General features: G+C 37.7%; 1 protein-coding gene and 1 pseudogene across 1 annotated transcript; both read left to right on the forward strand.

Annotated features, from left to right (window-relative positions):
- The first annotated feature begins 8647 nt into the window (after positions 1-8647).
- On the forward strand, positions 8648-10126 carry LOC149379571 (ornithine decarboxylase-like). The gene has a single exon (XM_089603827.1). It carries the CDS (start codon positions 8670-8672, stop codon positions 9810-9812), a length of 1143 nt encoding a protein of 380 aa, XP_089459953.1. The 5' UTR covers positions 8648-8669; the 3' UTR covers positions 9813-10126.
- Positions 10127-15216: 5090 nt separating this feature from the next.
- LOC149379572 (ornithine decarboxylase pseudogene) lies at positions 15217-16899 on the forward strand (annotated as a pseudogene).
- The last annotated feature ends 4095 nt before the right edge of the window (positions 16900-20994 follow it).

The raw sequence follows: 20994 nt of genomic DNA on the forward strand, positions 1-20994 counted from the left end.
GATACCAACGGAGTAGTAACTTCTTGGGTTTGGATACTTTACCCACCAATTTTAAACGTTTGATACATAAGTGTAATAACCCGAAAATATTGGGTCTTTTTGCCGCCATTTCCTCTTTTTTTTTACGGACTAATTTTGTTGTCCAAATGAGCCTATTAAAACATGAAAGGAGATCCTTAGACGAAAAGGAAATCTGCTCATTGGATGCTTCAATTATTACTTTTCGGCGCGAAGAGTTGTTAAATGTTGGTTTTGCTTGTAAAATGCTACAAATTGAATGCGTAACTCAAAAATCCTAGCTATAGTTATTTAGATGCTTGTGACACGTGTACATTAAAAATTCAATGTAAACGTGATGTTATGATCCAGTTTATCTTTTAATTTTTAGTTGAGCCATAAGTGAAACTTGAACATCTAAGCATACAATGACATACTTATGTAGTAGCTAGTTTAGTCTAGTGGTAATTCAACACAACAGCTCTAAAGTAAAAGTCATGGATTCAATCTATACCGGACAACAAATACCCTTAAAAAAACTTATGAGAAGTTGATAACTTTTCTCGAAGGGCTTCTTGGAGATAAATTTGGTGCACATGTCCGCCCATGAGAAAATGGATATCCCGGAGGAAGATAGTAGAGCGAGGCTTTGGCACGGTCCCGTAGAGAGAACGGAAAAAGACTAAGGTGGATGGCTTTGTCGGTGATGTTTTGGAGCTTGAATGTTTTGCTTATCTCGACAAAGTTGGTGATGTGATCCTGGGGATCTTTGGTGGGCAGCCCTACAAACACTACAACAAATACCACATTTACCGACGATTTTTTCGTCGCTAAAAACCCCGTAATCGTCGCTAAATCTCTTTAGCGACGATAATAATCGTCGCTAAATATGCGTGCCTAAATATATTTAGCGACGATTTTATCGTCGCTAAATATTTACCGACGATATTAGCGACGATAATGTCGTCCTTAAATGTCGTGACGAGAAGTTTTTTTCCATTTTGAAACAGGGAATTAGCGACGAAAAAGTCGTCGCTAATTCACGCGCGAAAAATTCCCGCGTGAATTAGCGACGACTTCTAATACTTCTGTGTAATAATAGTCGTCGCTAAATATTATTATTTTTATTTTTATTTTTATTTTTTTTCGTCGTTAATTATTTATTTTTTATGGTTTTTTGTTTATGAAATTCTAAAATGAAAAATCAAATAAAAACTAAATTATATTATCCAAATCAAGAAATATATAAAAAAAAATCCGATTACGTACGTTTTCGGTTATCGAGAAATATGTACTATACACAAAATTTCTAATAAAACACTACTCGCGACGTTTGCTTTGTCGTCCCGCCGCTCGTTTTCCTCCTCCTCGACGTGAAACGCTCTTTTGCTGGCGCTGAAGTTCTACAGGCATCTGAAATTCAAAACAAAATACGATCCTACCGAAATTTCGGCAGAATCTCCCTTATAAACTTAACAACCCGGCATCAGCCTTTAACTTTAAAACCTGCATAGAAACATCCTAAAACTAACAATAAATCCAACCTCAGTGGTTCGATCATTTTTAAATCTATAAACAACTAATTAATTTCACATTTTTAGTCATTTCTAACAAAAATTAAATCCAATTTCAATTTCAATCCATAACCAATTAATTAATTTCACATAAACTACCTAATTTTCGTTAAACTAATTCATTAATTTAAGTTTGTTACCTTTAGAGAATCGGTTAGTAATTACCTTTAAACTAATTCGTTAAACTACCTTTAATTCATTAATTCATACATAAACTACACAAACTTAAACAATTTTAAATTTTCTAATCGTAATTAACAAAATTACATTTCCTAATTTATTAATCTCTAATCTACTATACTTATACACATAATTAATCTCTAATCCTAATTTACAATTTTAAATTATCAAACATCCTAAATTATATCGTAATTAAATCCTAAATACTAAATTATATACTAAATTATAGATTAAATACTTATATCCTAAATAATTATATATAATTATAACTAATTATATATATAACTAATTATGTAAATACTTATATCCTATATAATTATAACTAATTATATAAATACTTATATCTATATACTAAATTATGTAATTATATAAAATATAACTTATATATATATAAATATTTATAACACCCAAATAAGCATAATATCACAATTTTTAAAACCTAATCTGTTAATTAACAATTTATAACTAATTAATTCATTACCATTTATAACTAATATATAAATAAAGTTATATATATATAAATATTTATAACTAATTCATACAATTTCATTTTTTATAACTAATTTAATTAAAATAATTTAAATTACCTAATATAAATAACTATATACTAATTAATAACTAACTATATAATATAAATAACTATATATAACAATTTTTATATATAAAGTTATAAATAAAAAAAAAAAAAAAAAAAAAAAAAACTTACCGTACGTGGACGCGCGACGACGGTGGACGAGGACGAGGAAGACGAGGACGGTGGACGAGGACGAGGACGAGGACGACGAGGACGAGGACGGCGTTGGTGGTGGAGCGGCGACGGCGTCGGCGACGGCGGAGCTGCAGACAGGAGAGAGATAGTGAGGAGAGAGATAGATGTGAGGAGAGAGAGAGAAGTGAGGAGAGAGAGACTTACCGGGGAGGCACACGGCGTCGACTGCCTCGGGGCGGCACACGGCGGAGGAAGCGCACGGCGGAGGAGGAGAAACCAGAGAGAGATTTTAGAGATTTTAGGGTTTGGGAGCGAATGAGGGGTCTGGGTCGCGACCTGGTATTTAAAGACATTTAGCGACGATTTAATCGTCGCTAAATGTCTTTAAATTTCGTAGCTAAATCAACTTAAATTTTCAGTTCATAAACCAGGCATTTAGCGACGATTTCCTCGTCGCTAATAGATTTTTTTACACATTTAGCGACGATAAAATCGTCGCTAAATCGTTTCATTTAAATTATTTTGGGGGGATTTTTCCCTCTTTGAATTTCGTTAAATTTCGAAATTAATTCCAAACTATTAGCGACGATTTAATCGTCGCTAATTGTTTCCCGCGAACTTAGCGACGAATATACACATTTAGCGACGATAAAATCGTCGCTAATTATCTTTGCCGCCAAACTTTAGAAGTTTTGGCACCAAATAATTAGCGACGGAATTATCGTCGCTAAAAGGTTGATTAGCGACGAAAAATTAGCGACGATTTAGTCGTCGCTAATACTTCCGTCGCTAAATGTCATATTTCTAGTAGTGAAATTGGGCCTGTTGAACCATGTGGATCACCTCTGTCTTGATCTCTAAGTTTTGGGTCTCCCCAACGACCGGGAGCACGATGGACGATTGTGTCGTATCGTCCGGCAGCAAGCCGTATTCGAACAGAGTCTTAATTTGGCGCGTCTCCCCATCTCTTGTGCTTTTGCCTTTTTCAGATTCTTTTTGCACATTTTTTTCTATCTCGGGATCTAGCGAAAGAAGCTTCAAAGTACCGTCCTTTCGCATGCACCTTCAAAAAACAAAGTGAACACAAAAGTTAAAAAAACAAATAATAAAAGAAATCAAATTGTAAGAACGAACTATTTCTTTCGCTAAAATAAACTAGTCCCCGACAATGGCGCCAAAAACTTGTTGCGAATAAATCAACACACACAAGCGCATGTGTCGCCCAAGTAAAATAGTGTACAATAAGTGCGAGTATTGATCCCACGAGGACTAGCAATATTAACGATTTTTTTAGCTTGACGCGAATTGATTTCAAAGTAATGTAGAGATGGTTTTAAACGACTAATAAAAATAAATAAAAAACAATAACGATTTGTAAATCAAAGAGAAAAGCAGGGCTACGACTTCACCACGAACCAACTACGTTGACTATCCCTATTTTGTCTGTTGTTACGTTATATGTTGGCTTTATTTTTTAGTGCAAGTTGTTTGGAAAGATGTCGGTCTTCATGCTCCAGCTTCTGGTACGACATCCTTCCTCCTGTGTGCAGACAGTATTTCGGGCAAGTTTCCAGTTTTGCCAGATTGCCTCGCTGGTGTCTTTACTGCGTGATATTCTTGCGAGAATGGGTAAGGAAACCCTAGATACACTTCCAGGTATTGTACAGCTGCTATAAAAGCCATGCGCTCCCCCCTTAGCAGCCTTGACGCTTTATCAAAACACTTAGAACTCCTAGACGTGCAAGACCGGCGGATTGGGAGGCTTTGTGTATTGAGAAGAGCGGTGTAATTCCTCAAACACTATTCCAGAAGATTGAGTGTTTGTGTGATTTGGGTTATGTGTTTACGTGATTGAAGACTCACGTGCGTTTGAAGACTGAAGTCATCCGAGCATAGGCGTTTGCTCGAAGAGTGGAATTGAGGATGATCTCAAATTTAGAGGGAGTCCCTGGTCTAGGTATTCACTCGTGGTAATAGTCTCTAGGGCGTTGATTTTGTGTTGTAATCAGTTATCGGGAGACGATTATGAAATGAACGGTATAAGACCTTGCTTGTACTATTGACTACTATATAGTGAAATCATTTCCACTGGCAGAGTGCCCCCAGATGTAGGTTATGTTGCACCGAACTGGGTAACCATATTGTGTGTCGTTTATTTGTCGCACTGTTTGTTGATTATCCATTATCTGTGTTCAAGCAAGTTGTCGGACACATTGTCAACACATTGTGTGCGACATCTTGCCTTTGTGACTAATCAGAATTTCATTGTCTATTGTTGTCTCGTTCCTATGTTACCAATCTCACAATTTCTAACATATTCCCTAGCATCTCTCGAGCGTTCCGACAAACCTATGCAATTGACGAATTGTTATCCTTTCGGCTTCTAATCCTATTAAAACAATCACACGCATAAAGAACAAGAATTCAAACGATTACAGTTTCACCTAGAGTTGTCTACTAACCTAGGTCGATCGTGATGATTATAACAAAAAACATGATAAATTTACTCTCTCTCGAGTAGCAAACAAATCATATAGAATAATTCAAAGGTAACTAATCAATGAACTAACAAGTATGACTAATAATCAAGAAAAAAAATAATTGGGAACGAGCAATAGAAGAAAATAAGAGCATCATCAATGCGTTAACATTGGCTCGGGCTACGTCGCAGCCCCATGAAAATTTAGCCGCTAACGGAATCCATAAACAAAGCTAAGCATAAAATAATAATCAAAAGCAAAAGAACACATAATAAAACTAAAAACGAATTCATATTAAATAATTGATGTTCAACAATAATCTAGAGCATCAAAATAAATCAAAGAAGAGAAGAAAGAAGAACAATTGAGTTAGAGTTCAAGAGATTCGTCGGAGGCGTCGATTCCAACGAAGAACAATTTTTCTCTCTTCAAAAAGCTCTCCAAAGTAGTCAAACACAATATGAAAAACTAAAAAATAAAGGAAATATTAGGTTTAGGGTGTTTTTTAGAGCAATATGGGTCTTTGGATTGGATCCAAAAGCTCAAAGACGTCAAAAATTGGGTAACAAAAATTGTTGTTTTTTGCATTGGCGCAACGCGCTTCTTTTATAGCGCGGTATGCTTTGCAATTTTTTTTACTAAGGAAATATCATTTCCTTTTCGCTAAGGACATCTTGGATGACGAGGCTGTCGTTGGCGACATTGATGATGACCTCGGAGGTGCTTGTCATGTGCACTTGAATGGCGCGGCGCGCCATGGCGGAAATTTCCAAAAAATTGCTCTTCCCGGCACGCTGCTAGCTTGATTTGAGCGCGATCTGTTTCTGGACTTCAGCGCGGCGCGCCAGAACGTTGACCACCTCCAAAAAGAGGTGACTTTGCTCAAAAGTTGCCTTTTTGATATGTTTTGACTCATGTTTTCTTCTAAGTGACTCCCGCAGCTCAATTTAGCACCCAAAATTTTAAATTCACCATAAAATATCAAATAACCTTCAAATACATTTGAAAACTCGCTAGAATCACGCTCGGGAAAAAGATATTATATAACATACTTTTCACTTTTTCGAAGCGGGTGAGAGCGGTCCAAAACCCTAAAAAAGAGGGCTTAGTTAGGTGGCCAACATGCAGCCTTTTCTTGCTCTTATGACTCTTTTAGTGATTACAGAGAGAGGTTGGATCAATTGAAAAACACGAGGTGGTGGTGACATTGTTTAAGGTAGTGAGATAGAGATGAGAAAGAGATAAGGTTGAATTATAATTGTAGCATTTGAATCTTAGGCGAGCTGAGGGTGAGGGTATTCCACATTTAATAAATTTTGAAATTACTTAACGTGATTAAGATTGTTGTTCAACTAGTGGGTGAAATAACTTGTTGAACAACTGATTGTTTTTAGCCATATTAAAATCAAACAACAATCAAACAAGCAATCAAGAGAAAGCAATAAAGGACTCGAGAGGTTTGGTAACCTTGTTTGGTGATAAAAACACCTACTCAGGGGGACTGATAATCTCAATAGTCAAAGGTACGTGAATATTAAGGCTGAGGATTTCCTCTGCAAACACCTCGTGTCTTTGACTTCTCTAATGGATCTGCAATCTAAACTCCCCTTAGATGTGAGATTTCCTCTCACTTTCACTCAATCCTTTCCCGAAGATTGACAAGCACGTCAATGCAAAAACACGCGCTTACAAACTCAAATAAAGTTGTACAACAGTTGCAAGCACCAATAACTAGTTGTCGATGATGATCTCCAAAGTAGAGAGACTGGTTCAAGGTTTAAGGTGACGTGATTTTACCTAACAGAAAAGTGAATAACCTACTTCGACTCAACATGAGTTTTATTATGTTACCATAAAATCTCTCGCGAACTTGATATTCTCGGAAACCAAATATCAGAGCATATTCACCAAATAATATAAAAACAGAAAACATGATATTTCTTGTTTTATTCGCACGGGTGCAAAGTGACGTTAGTAACTCGGGTCTTGAATAACTTCTTCCATCTTGTCTTGAACAACGTACTTAAATAAAATTGTTTTTCCAAACTAAACCATGCCACAGAAGGATCCAACAAATTTTAAATTAATTTGTAAGACTTTTGTGAAAATTATATTAGACTGTTAATCGTGATTTAGCATAATAGACTCTTACTTAATTCATAAAATTTATGTGAAATTATTCAAACATAATTAAATTAAAGTTTAGATATTTATAACGTATTAAATTTATTATGTTTTTTGTGGTTAATAATTTTTTAAAAAACTTGATAAATATATATGGGGGTATACATTTATATTTACCTTACTGCAACAGTTTTCATTTAGCTAATTTTCTATGGAAAGCTGATTTTTTTAATTAAGAAAGAGGGACAATATATACAAAAAAAAAATATAAGAAATCAAAATAATTAATTGTTTAGAAAAGTAAAATATAATTACAAATTTTTATAAAAATAGTCAGTTAATTTTTTATTTTATTTTTTGTATCTAGCCAGAAAAGTTTACAAAAAAACTTGACTCTCTCATTTTTTTTTCTTTTTCATTTAATAAATCTAAAAATTACTTAAATAATGTGATTTGGGACACCATTCTTGAACTAATTGGTATCCACACAAAACGTTGGACAAGAAGATCATCTTGACACCGATAAAAACCTTTCTCTGCCCGAAGTAGACGATGGTTTATAGACGAAGGCTTACGACATAGTTGGGGTATTGTATAAGTCAATTTTAGTTTATGCATATTCACCGGGGAGGGGTTGAAAAAAAAGATCATATAATTTTAGACTAAAATTGTGAGCTGGCTCCGCCGTGTCTATTAAGGATATTACGATTTTGCTTACCATACCATGCTTCCACAAAAAAGATTTAGTTGTTGGCCACGTTATGCATTAAGTGTCAATGTCGCTAATCATAGATCTAGTTGACCCCACTGGAATTGGCAGATCATGCATATCTAGGTATATCAAAGATCAAAATACCGAAAGCAAAAAATGAAAAAAAAAAAATACAAAATCAAAATAATGACAATATTCATCAAATCAACTAATTGTAGATAAAATTTCATATTCTACAACTAATTTAACAAAATAAGTCAAAAACACATTTAAATATAAATCCTATTTTCTAATGTAACAAAAAACTTGAAAAAAATTGGATACAAACTCCAATTAAAGTTTAAACACAATAATGAAGTTAAAAACTACGAATTTGAACTAAATCATCACAAACTAACGACGAATTTCGTGAAGAATACTAAATATCATCAGATTTTAAAAATTGTCGGTATTTGACCACTTACCGATAAATTTCCGTCGGAATGCGTAAAAATTTGCCTAAAGATAAACGGAATGTGGACGATTTCCACGGAAATCGGAGCGGTTTCCTCGGAATCCAAGAAAAAACGGAAAGTGAACAGTTTTGTACATACGTTACCAGAACTTAAAAAAAAACGGTTTCCAGATTGGTTTTCGTCCGATTTCCCCGGGATTTCAAACCTCAGTACTATATATATTGATTCATGAAGACCCACTTTCCAAATCACCAAAGATCGACCGATATATCATATCTCTTGGGAACACCATCACTGTTATACTCTCCCATAATAATAGTTTTGCATCAGAAAATGGGTTCAATTCCAAACTACTCCAAAAGCTACCTAGAGATTATGACAGAATCACCCTTGATCAAAGGCAAAGTAGTGTCAATCACGAAAAAAGACCTTGAATTCATGCGATCTCTCACTCTCAACTCCGACCACCCTTTCTACGTCCTCGACTTGGGCGTCGTGGCAAGTTTGATGGAGAGGTGGGCCCACTCTCTGCCGGAGTATCGCCCGTTCTACGCCGTCAAGTGCAATCCTGACCCGACCCTCCTCGCAGCCCTCGCTGCCGTTGGCTCTGCCTTCGACTGCGCTTCCCGAGCCGAGATCGAGGCCGTGCTCGCCCTCGGAGTCTCCCCCGACAGAATCATCTTCGCCAACCCGTGCAAGCTCAACTCCGACGTCGAGTTCGCCGCCGCCGCCGGAGTCAACCTCACCACCTTTGACTCCGTCTCCGAACTCCACAAGATTCGGAAGCTCCACCCGAGGTGTACCCTCCTCCTCCGAATCAAGCCTCCAATTGAATCCGGATCCGTACGGCCGTTAGGGTTTAAGTACGGCGCTCTCCCGGACGAGGTCGAGACGCTCCTCAGTGCCGCCATAAAATATCGTCTCTCCGTCGTCGGAGTGTCGTTCCACGTAGGAAGCGCCGCCACAAACCCCCACTCCTACACTGCCGCCATCGCTGCAGCGAAGAAAGTCTTCGACGCTGCGGAGTATCTCGGGATGCCGCGGATGAGCATGTTGAACGTCGGCGGCGGGTTCTTCGCCGTGGACGATGTCTTCGAGGACGCGGCCTCGGCCATCAACTCCGCAGTTTCCGAGCATTTCGGCGGCGGTGGTCTTAGCCTCATGGCGGAGCCGGGGCGGTTCTTCGCGGAGTCGGCGTTCAGTCTGGCGGTGAGGATCGTCGGGAAGCGGGCCCGGAGAGAGGAGAGGGAGTACTGGATAAACGACGGGATTTACGGGTCGTTTCTGGGGAGAGTCGTGACCGGAACGGGCAACGGAATAAGCGACTTGACGTGCGTGCCCTTATTTGGGAATAATGCATGCAACGAGATCGACACTGCGACATGGTTCGAGTCCACCGTTTTCGGACAGACGTGCGATTCTCTAGACACAGTGCTGAAGGGTCACCGGTTGCCGGAGATGGAGGTCGGAGACTGGCTAGGGTTTCCGGAGATGGGTGCGTATTGTTATGTCTTCAAGTCTAATTTCAACGGCTTCAATACGACGCCGTGTTCGACCATCGTGGTTGCTGATCACGTATAGCTCCACTGGAGTGAGCATTTGGCGATATATCATACGGTAAGAAATGATAACGATAACGCGTGGGGTATATAAAAATCTCACGCAGTGTGTTCACTTAATGTCAAGCGTCTTGTAATTTGTTTGTGTAATTGTGTGGTGATGAGTTTATGTGACTCCAAAAGTAAAGGATTTCCTTTATTATAATTTACGTATTCGCGAATAATTCAATGAAACGAGAACAATATTGATAAATAAATATCCTGTGGATTCATCATAAAGCTACGATAAATGTATTTCCTAACTGATACACATTTTCGTTACCCTACATATGACAATAATTATAATCCCTTATATCGTCTATACACACATGCTTATATTATATTAGTTTTATGATTTTGTATATTCCTCATTAAATTTATTTTTTTGTAAAGTTTTGTTATTATGCATTCCTCTCTTTCAAAAACAATATAGAAATGAAGGAACATTAATACAATTTTAAAGACTGAATGAGGCCAATTTCCAAAATTAATTAAGAGTTCTTTTCTTCAATATTATTTATCATATACTAGCAATATTTATTGAATTACAACAAAAATTAATCCTGTTGAAAGATAAGCAAATAAATTAATTAAATATCTAAGTTGATCTGTCGACTTCATTTTTTTTACCTAATTAAATAGATTTTCATTGTTTGCTCTAAAAAATAGATTTTTATTCCGCAACCAATCTTGTTGCTTTCATACGGTACCGTGCACGTGATACATGCACTCCAAATGAACATCAAAGGGCACGAGTTTTCACACGATCTCTCTCTCTCTCTCCAAAAGAGGAAAGTTAGATCCGAGAGCTTAGGTATAAACTAGCTTTAGTCAACTATTCACCAATATTTACCCATAGAAGAATCCATAGCGTGAGTCTGTTTGATAAACACAAAGAGAATTAGAACCTATAGCTCTTAGGAAAGGAGTCTTGGCCTACACAAAATATCCATATTATATCCTTTATTATGTCGATCTCCTAGCTAAACATGTCCCCAAATTTTAGAGCATTTGATATGGAGAGATTCCTAGTTCTATACAGGAGGCTCTATATATTTCACAGTGGAGAGATGTTCTATTGAAAGAATTGTGAGCATAGAAGAAAAAAATGAGACTTGGGAGGTGATGAATTTGCCAAAGGAAAACACAAATGCAAATAACTTCCACTGTGTAAAGTATTGTTCCGATGTGCACAAGTCGTGTTGCGGTAACATTGAGAGGATTGGAGTTGAACACACGAACAAAATACATATACACAGCTTCTAAAAAAATTTGCATATACACAAACCCACACACACATGTATAGCCAGGATATACAGACATGTACACACGCATATATGTCAAATATAGTATATACATACACAGAAAGAATCACAAAGTGTTTGGATCTTAGAGAGGAATAAGAACTCTCTATGATGATCTCTGTATTTCTCAAAAATGATTTAATAATTACATCATGTGTTAATATGTATTTATATACAATCTACATTCATTCCGTAGCTTCAGTCAACTCATTTCATTGACTCTAACTGCTTAACCGCCTCCAGCTGGCTAACCGATCTAGTTGACCCCACTGGAATTGGCAGATCATGCATATCTAGTGTATATCAAAGATCAAAATACCGAAAGCAAAAAATGAAAAAGAAAAGTACAAAATCAAAATAATGACGATATTCATAAAATCAACTAATTGTACATAAAAATTTCATATTCTACAACTAGTTTAACAAAATAAGTCAAAAACACATTTAAATATAAATCCTATTTTCTAATGTAACAAAAAACTTGAAAAAAATTGGATACAAACTCCAATTAAAGTTTAAACACAATAATGAAGTTAAAATCTACGAATTTGAACTAAATCATCACAAACTAACGACGAATTTCGTGAAGAATACTAAATATCATCAGATTTTAAAAATTGTCGGTATTTGACCACTTACCGATAAATTTCCGTCGGAATGCGTAAAAATTTGCCTAAAGATAAACGGAATGTGGACGATTTCCACGGAAATCGGAGCGGTTTCCTCATAATCCAAGAAAAAACGGAAAGTGAACAGTTTTGTACATACCCACTACTACATATATTGCATTTTAAGACATCATGAACTTGACTTAAAAAATATTCGGAGTCGTTTAGAAAAATGAACTCTATGTGAGTGACTTAAAAAGTCTATGTTTTTCAAGACGTTTATAAAACGTCTTCAGATCTCTAAAAAAACGACTCCATATCTAAAAAAAATGACTTAAACAATTATCCACGTAGGCGTAATATTGCTGACGTGTAAATGCATTTTAAAGACATTTAAAAGAACGTCATCAAATCTATAAGAAAAATAACTCCAAATCATGAAAAATGACTTAAAAAAAGGTCCACATGGGCAAAAAAATTCAAAATTTGCTTACGTGTCTATGTTTTGAAGATGTTTATAAAACGTCTTCAAATCTAGAAAAGATTCCAAATTCTGAAGATAAAAAACAACCTCCAAATATGGATTTTTATATTTTATATCCAATTCCCTTTTATTTTTCTTTTTTAGATTTTAATAGTTTAATATGAAAGCATTATATAACAATACATTTGATAAAATGCAAACAAAGAAGAAATCCTGATATATTTTACAAAAAATCCATAATGTAAAGTGTTAGATTACAATGATATATATACATAAAAAGAGCATTAAAAATAGTACGACTAAATCCGACTGAAAGATTGAAGCAAAAAAAATATATATATCCGACTGAAAGAGAATATGCACACTCGTTGCTGCTCTTGCTCATGCTGGACTCGCCACAGTAAGTCAGGTCCACCTAGCATACACAGACAAAACCAACAGCCGAAATCATACACAGTATGAGAGTATTACTAATTCTATCATGCACAACATTTCTAAGTATTAGACACAACCTTTAAGAGTATTACCAACGCAAAGAAGCCTCCTCCATGAGCTTAGAGGTTTTGACTTTGTGGTGTAGATAGACCGGTTTTGACATAATAGTTTATTTGCACCAAGGCAGCCTCTCCTCGTAATAAATGATATCTTCAATGATATTCAATTTCTTAAAACAAAGAGCTTTCTTCTGGTCAAAATTATGTGTTCTATAGCTATATGAAATCCTCAAAAAAGTAATGTATGAGATCAACACAATCAGTACAACATAAAACCACAAAACCCTAGACTATGAAAAATTAACACGTATATAGATCTAAAACGAAAAAAACCTGGTAACGCATTCATACCGTCTATTCTGTTAGGCAATCCCGAAAAAATGAACACACCGCAGACGGCTTGGATTTTACTTTAAGAATGGATCGATACAGATCCATACCAATTTCTTCAATTCACTAAGAGAATCTCTTGACTGCAAAAAATAAAAACGAATGTATGTTAAATGACATTTTTTAAAAAATAAAATATGTCTTCAAATCCTTCTCTTTTTTGGTAGCCTCTTCTTTTCCTTATAAGCTTCTAAATCAACAATAGTCGGCTCTGCCGCATCCACCGCTTTTCGACTTCTTCTTCCTCTTTGAAGGATAATGGTTAGGTTTTTTTTTTTCCTTTTAATTTTTTTCATTGGAGTATTAGTCACGTATATTTATGTTTGACAAAACTCATATTTGTTAATTATTTACTGTCATGGGTAAGAGAAATTAATGGATCCCCTAAAATAGTTAAAGAATCGTGAAGTTACCAACTAACATGGAAATTATAAATAAATAAATAAAACGCAATAGATAAGAATTTCAAACGTGGAAGGTTTTGTTTCATCAACAAATGTGGCAGTTACCTAAATACATGGAAATAATAAAAAAAACGCAATGAATTATGATTTTTTAGCAATAAATTATGATTTTTTAGCAATAAATTATGATTATTCAAACGTTTGAATTTTTTTTCATCAATAAACGTGGAAGTTACCCACATATATGAAAGTTATTGTTATGCCGTCATTTTCACAAGATAAAAATGATACCCCGAGAGCAAAAACGACAAGAATCGGCAAAGGGAAGAATCCTTGAATTATCGACGGCCATACTATAGGCAAAGTTCGAGATCAAACTATCGGCAACATAAAGCTTTTGGAAAAGCAAGACTATCGGCGAAGTTCAAGACCAAACTATCGGCGAAGTTCAAGACCAAACTATCGGCGTCCTAAAATCTTCGGCAAAGTAAGACTATCGGCAAAGACAAGAATCTTTGAACTATCGGCGGAAAAGACTATCGAAACAAAACAATCGGCGTTAGACCATCGGCGAACTTCATGGCCGAGACTTTCGGCAAAAAACTATCGGCGACCTTCATAGCCGAGACTATCGGCATGAAACTATCGGCGACCTTCATGGCCGAGACTATCGGCATGAAACTATCGGCATAGAACTATCGGCATCCAAGGAACACCACGGCCAAAAACGACCTCCAAGGCTCAATTGCCTCCAAAACCAACTCAAGCTCCAATATGAAAAACTATAAATACCCCGTCTTCATCCACTCTCAAGGTAAGTCTTTCTCGACTTAGAAAATCTCTGTTTCACTCCCGACTCACTATATTTTTCTCTCTTGACACTTGAGACGAGAGATAAGCCCCCCACCTCGACTAATGTTGAGCGTCGGAGCGCGCGCCAAGGGAAACCCCTATGCGTCCCTCTAGTTCACGTTTCATGTCTTTTCAGGCGAAGAACACGACGAACACGAAGAACTCGAAGAACCCGAAGAACGCGAATAGCCCGAAGAACACGAATAACTAGAAGGACTCGACGAATCCGAAGAACGTGAAGAATCCGACAAACACGACGAACACGAAGGTGAACTAATCACGGGGTGACGGGAAACCGGAAACCTCTTTCTGGTGAGGCAAAGACGATGAGAAGAGAAAATTTTACCACACCCAACCTACGTGCGGTCATAGGGTCCGGCCCTAGACCGAACCACAGACGGTTCTAAGTGTTAACCCAAAAACGGCGTTAACAGTTATTTGCATTATATTAAAAAATGATTGATAAGTAATTCAAAGAAGGTATTTGAAGTCATTTATAAAACAACTTTAAGAAGATTTTTGAAGATATTTATAAAATGACTTTACATACAAAAAAAGTTATTTACAAAGTCGTTTTTTAAAAAAACATAACAATATCTTTTAAAATTGTACTTTAAACGTCTTAAAAATATATACTCATTTAAAGTCATTTTTAAAGTGACTTAAAATATTTGTTCGAAGGTTTTCAAGTGTCTTGAAATGTTTATAGGAGTCATTTTCTAGATGACTTGAAAAGCTAACATTGGAATTTAGACTATTGAAGTTGTTCAATTTAGAAAACGTCTTAAAATTCAAGTCTTTAAATGTCATATATGTAATAGTGACCGTTACCAGAACTTTGAAAAAAACGGTTTCCAGATTGGTTTTTGTCCGGTTTCCCCGGGATTTCAAACCTCAGTACTATATATATTGATTCATGAAGACCCATTTTCCAAATCACCAAAGATCGACCGATATATCATATCTCTTTGGAACACCATCACTGTTATACTCTCCCATAATAATAGTTTTGCATCAGAAAATGGGTTCAATTCCAAACTACTCCAAAAGCTACCTAGAGATTATGACAGAATCACCCTTGATCAAAGGCAAAGTAGTGTCAATCACGAAAAAAGACCTTGGATTCATGCGATCTCTCACTCTCAACTCCGACCACCCTTTCTACGTCCTCGACTTGGGCGTCGTGGCAAGTTTGATGGAGAGGTGGGCCCACTCTCTGCCGGAGTATCGCCCGTTCTACGCCGTCAAGTGCAATCCTGACCCGACCCTCCTCGCCGCCCTCGCCGCCGTTGGCTCTGCCTTCGACTGCGCTTCCAGAGCCGAGATCGAGGCAGTGCTCGCCCTCGGAGTCTCCCCCGACAGAATCATCTTCGCCAACCCGTGCAAGCTCAACTCCGACGTCGAGTTCGCCGCCGCCGCCGGAGTCAACCTCACCACCTTTGACTCCGTCTCCGAACTCCACAAGATTCGGAAGCTCCACCCGAGGTGTACCCTCCTCCTCCGAATCAAGCCTCCAACCGAATCTGGAGCCGTACGGCCGTTAGGGTTTAAGTACGGCGCTCTCCCGGACGAGGTCGAGACGCTCCTCAGTGCCGCCATAAAATATCGTCTCTCCGTCATCGGAGTGTCGTTCCACGTAGGAAGCGCCGCCACAAACCCCCACTCCTACACCGCCGCCATCGCTGCAGCGAAAAAAGTCTTCGACACTGCGGAGAATCTCGGCATGCCGTGGATGAGCGTGTTGAACGTCGGCGGCGGGTTCTTCGCCGTGGACGATGTCTTCGAGGACGCAGCCTCAGCCATCAACTCGGCAGTTTCCGAGCATTTCGGCGGCGAGTGCAAAGAGGGTAGTCTTAGCCTCATGGCGGAGCCGGGGCGGTTCTTCGCGGAGTCGGCGTTCAGTCTGGCGGTGAGGATCGTCGGGAAGCGGGCCCGGAGAGAGGAGAGGGAGTACTGGATAAACGACGGGATTTACGGGTCGTTTCTGGGGAGAGTCGTGACCGGAACGGGCAACGGAATAAGCGACTTGAAGTGCGTGCCCTTATTTGGGAATAATGCATGCAACGAGATCGACACTGCGACATGGTTCGAGTCCACCGTTTTCGGACAGACGTGCGATTCTCTAGACACGGTGCTGAAGGGTCACCGGTTGCCGGAGATGGAGGTCGGAGACTGGCTAGGGTTTCCGGAGATGGGTGCGTATTGTTATGTCTTCAAGTCTAATTTCAACGGCTTCAATACGACGCCGTGTTCGACCATCGTGGTTGCTGATGACGTATAGCTCCACTGGAGTGAACATTTGGCGATATATCATACGGTAAGAAATGATAACGATAACGCGTGGGGTATATAAAAATCTCACGCAATGTGTTCACTTAATGTCAAGCGTCTTGTAATTTGTTTGTGTAATTGTGTGGTGATGAGTTTACGCGACTCCAAAAGTAAAGAATTTCCTTTATTATAATTTACGTATTCGCGAATAATTCAATGAAACGAGAACAATATTGATAAATAAATATCCTGTGGATTCATCATAAAGCTACGATAAATGTATTTCCTAACTGATACACATTTTCGTTACCCTACATATGACAATAATTATTAATCCCTTATATCGTCTACACACACATGCTTATATTATATTAGTTTTATGATTTTGTATATGCCTCAGAATATGGTAGAGTGCGTTCTGTAAAAATAATTTAAACATATCTTTAATTGCGTTCAAATTCTGCACGCCATTACAACTCTAACCCAACCACAAAACGCCGTGTGGCTACCGCGTGGCTTGGTATAAATCTTTTATTGGCGTTTGAAAAAGGAACGCTATTATATATTCAATTCTCACATGTCAACAGCGAAATTTTAACATTTTTAATGGCGTTTTTATTTTAAATGTCATCATATATAATTTTAACCACATGGCATTCAATAGTTGGTTTATATTTTTTAATGGCGTTTCAAATTTAAACGCCATGAATATTTTTTTGTTGTACCTCTTCCGAAAGTGACGTGGCGCTCTCTAATTCGTCTTTTGCTTTAAACACAATCTCGAAAATACAATAATTATTTTTAATGGCGTTTTTTTTCACTAACGCCATTAAAGAGGCGCCATTAAAAGTCATTTTTCTACTAGTGAGAAATGAAGGAACATTAATACAATTTTAAAGACTGAATGATTCCATTTTCCAAAATTAATTAAGACTTCTTTTCTTCAATATTATTTACCATATACTAGCAATATTTATTGAATTACAACGAAAATTAATCCTGTTGAAAGATAAGCAAATAAATTAATTAAATATCACTATAAGTTGATCTGTCGACTTCATTTTTTTACCTAATTAAATAGATTTTCATTATTTGCTCTAAAAAAATAGATTTTTATTCCGCAACCAATCTTGTTGCTTTCATACGGTACCGTGCACGTGATACAGGCACTCCAAATGAACATCAAAGGGCACGAGTTTTCACATGATCTCTCTCTCTCTCTCTCTCTCTCTCTCTCTCTCTCTCTCTCTCTCTCTCTCTCTCTCACCAAAAGAGGAAAGTTAGATCCGAGAGCTTAGGTATAAACTAGCTTTAGTCAACTATTCACCGATATTTACCCATAGAAGAATCCATAGCGTGAGTCTGTTTGATAAACACAAAGAGAATTAGAACCTATAGCTCTTAGGAAAGGAGTCTTGGCCTACACAAAATATCCATATTATATCCTTTATTACGTCGATCTCCTAGCTAAACCTGTCCCCAAATTTAGAGCATTTGTTTTGGAGAGATTCCTAGTTGTACGTATACAGGGAGCTCTATATATTTCACAGTGGAGAGATGTTCTATTGAAAGAATTGTGAGCATAGAAGAAAAAAATGAGACTTGGGAGGTGATGAATTTGCCAAAGGAAAACACAAATGCAAATAACTTCCATTGTGTAAAGTATTGTTCCGATGTGCACAAGTCGTGTTGCGGTAACATTGAGAGGATTGGAGTTGAACACACGAACAAAATACATATACACAGCTCCTAAAAAAATTTGCATATACACAAACCCACACACACATGTATAGCCAGGATATACAGACATGTACACACGCAAATATGTAAAATATAGTATATACATACACGAACCCTATTTTATTAATTTTGTTCAAAACAAACAAAAATGGTTGGGGATTCCAACACAATTTTGACTATACTAAAACCAGACTCCTTCGTCTTCTTCGTTTTCCTATTTCTACATCTTCTTCTTCTTTGTCTCTCTCCGACCAACCAAACAGAGGAAACCTCTTTACATTTATTCCTCTCATTCAATTCCTATTTGTACTTCTTCTCCTTCTTCTTCTTCTTCTTCTTCTTCTTCTTCTTCTTCTTCTTCTTCTTCTTCTTCTTCTTCTTCTTCTCTTTCTCTCTCCGATCCAATTGGTTAATCAAATGCCAATAGCAAGTTCTTCGAGGACACGAAGTCGGCGAAGGAAGAGCTCAAGGATCTCGAGAATGTGATCGCACCACCAAGCGAACTCCACCAACGAGCTCCTCGGCCTTATCCCTGCGCCAACGCGCACGGCGTTCTCATCGTCGCCCTCATCTCCGTCGAGGTAAACCCCTCGCCGCCGCGTTCATTGAGGCCAAGAGTCTTACTAGAGATTATTCACCCCGATGGAAGGATCGGCAAGAGTTTTCAACAATCATCAAAATTATCTCCTTAAAATTAGAGTTTACAGATTCCGTTTTTTGAAAGATGTATTCAGTTCAGATTTTGATTCATCCATGGCTGTGTTTTACATTGAAATATGATATGCTTATAAAAAAAAATACCTATTAATATGATATCTAGGGCTATGTTGATAATTTCACAAAGAAAAAATCAATTCACGGGCTAAAAACGTGACAAAAAACACTACATTTGTTACGATGTAGGATTATTAGACACACTTCAACATTTATAACATTTACCGACGATTTTTTTCGTCGGTAATAACCCTAAAATCGTCGCTAAATGTATTTAGCGATGATCTTAGCGACGATTTAATCGTCGGTAAATATTTAGCGACGATAAAGTCGTCCCTAAATGTTGTGACGAGAAGTTTTTTTTCATTTTGAAACAGACAATTAGCGACGAATTTGTCGTCGCTAATTACCGCGGGAAAAAATCCCGCGTCAATTAGCGACGACAAAGTCGTCGCTAAATGTTGTGACGAGAAGTTTTTTTCGTTGTGAAACAGATAATTAGCGACGACTTTGTCGTCGCTAATAGACGCGGGAAAAATTCCCGCGTGAATTAGCGACGACAAAGTCGTCGCTAAAACGTTGTGTGGAATAATAATTAGCGACGATTTTATCGTCGCTAATTATTATTATTATATATTTTTTTTTCGTAATATAAATATTTATATATCTAATCCTAATTTATATTTATATATATATAAATAATTATACTTATACATAGTTTAAACATTTATGTAAATATTAATATTTATATATGTATATATATACATACTTGTATATATCGCAGACTGAAGGACTTCGGCGTCGGCGGCGGAACGGCGGAGGATGGCGGCGGGACTCGGGTGACCTGCAAATGGGGAGAGAGATGCGTGAGGACCGGAGGGGAGAGAGAGAGAGCAGAAAAGGGAGAGAGAGAGCAGTGAAAGTGAGAGAGATAGAGAGAGGGATAGCGACTTACAGACGTGAGGAGAGAGAAAGCCGGCGGAGGACGGCGCAGCTTCAGACGCGCGGCCGGAGAGAGAAAACCGTGAGGAGAGAGAGAGGCCGGTTAGGAGAGAGAGAGGCCGGTTAGGAGAGAGAGAGACGTGAGGACCGAAGAGGATTGGCGGAGGACAGCGGCGGCGGAGGACAACAGCGGAGGCGCGGAGGATAGCGGCGGCGGAGGACAACGGCGGCGGAGGACGGGGAGGGGATAAAATGCGTTTTTGATTTGGGGATTTAGGTTGAAATGAGTGAACTGAAATGGAGAAAACTGAAACGCGCGATCTGGTATTTAAAGACATTTAGCGACGATTTTATCGTCGCTGAATTGTTACAATTCGTCGCTAATTGAACTTACGTTTTCAGTTCATAATCAGGCATTTAACGACGACTTATTCGTCGCTAAATGTTTTTGTACATCTTTAGCGACGATATTCTCGTCGCTAAATCATTTCGTTTTAATTAAATTGGAGGGATTTTTCCCTCTTTAAAATTCGTTAAAATTCGAAATCATTTAGCGACGATTTGATCGTCGCTAAATGTATAGCGACGACATTTAAATATTTAGCGACGATTTGATCGTCGCTAAATGTTTTCGTTTTAATTAAATTGGAGGGATTTTTCCCTCTTTACAATTCGAAATTAATTCTTAATTATTAGCGACGATAATATCGTCGCTAACTGAATTCACAACTATTTAGCGACGAGTTTTTCGTCGCTAAAGATTTTCCCGCGAACTTAGCGACGACAAAAACAAATTACCGACGATAAATTCGTCGCTAATTATCTTTGCCGCCAAACTTTTATATTTTTGGCACCAAACAATCAGCGACGAGATTATCGTCGCTAAATGGGTGATTAGCGACGATTTATTAGCGACGATAAAGTCGTCGCTAATAGTTTCGTCGCTAAATGTGGTATTTCTT

Source organism: Urtica dioica, chromosome 12, assembly GCF_054948205.1.
Source record: "Urtica dioica subsp. dioica isolate 48M chromosome 12, U.dioica_male_clone48M_v1_H2, whole genome shotgun sequence".
In the NCBI taxonomy this organism is placed as follows: Eukaryota; Viridiplantae; Streptophyta; class Magnoliopsida; order Rosales; family Urticaceae; genus Urtica; species Urtica dioica.

What these genes read in the sequence shown, in the direction of transcription:
- LOC149379571 (XM_089603827.1), top strand. Translation starts at nt 8,670, where the DNA reads ATGCGATCTCTCACTCTCAACTCCGACCACCCTTTCTACGTCCTCGAC.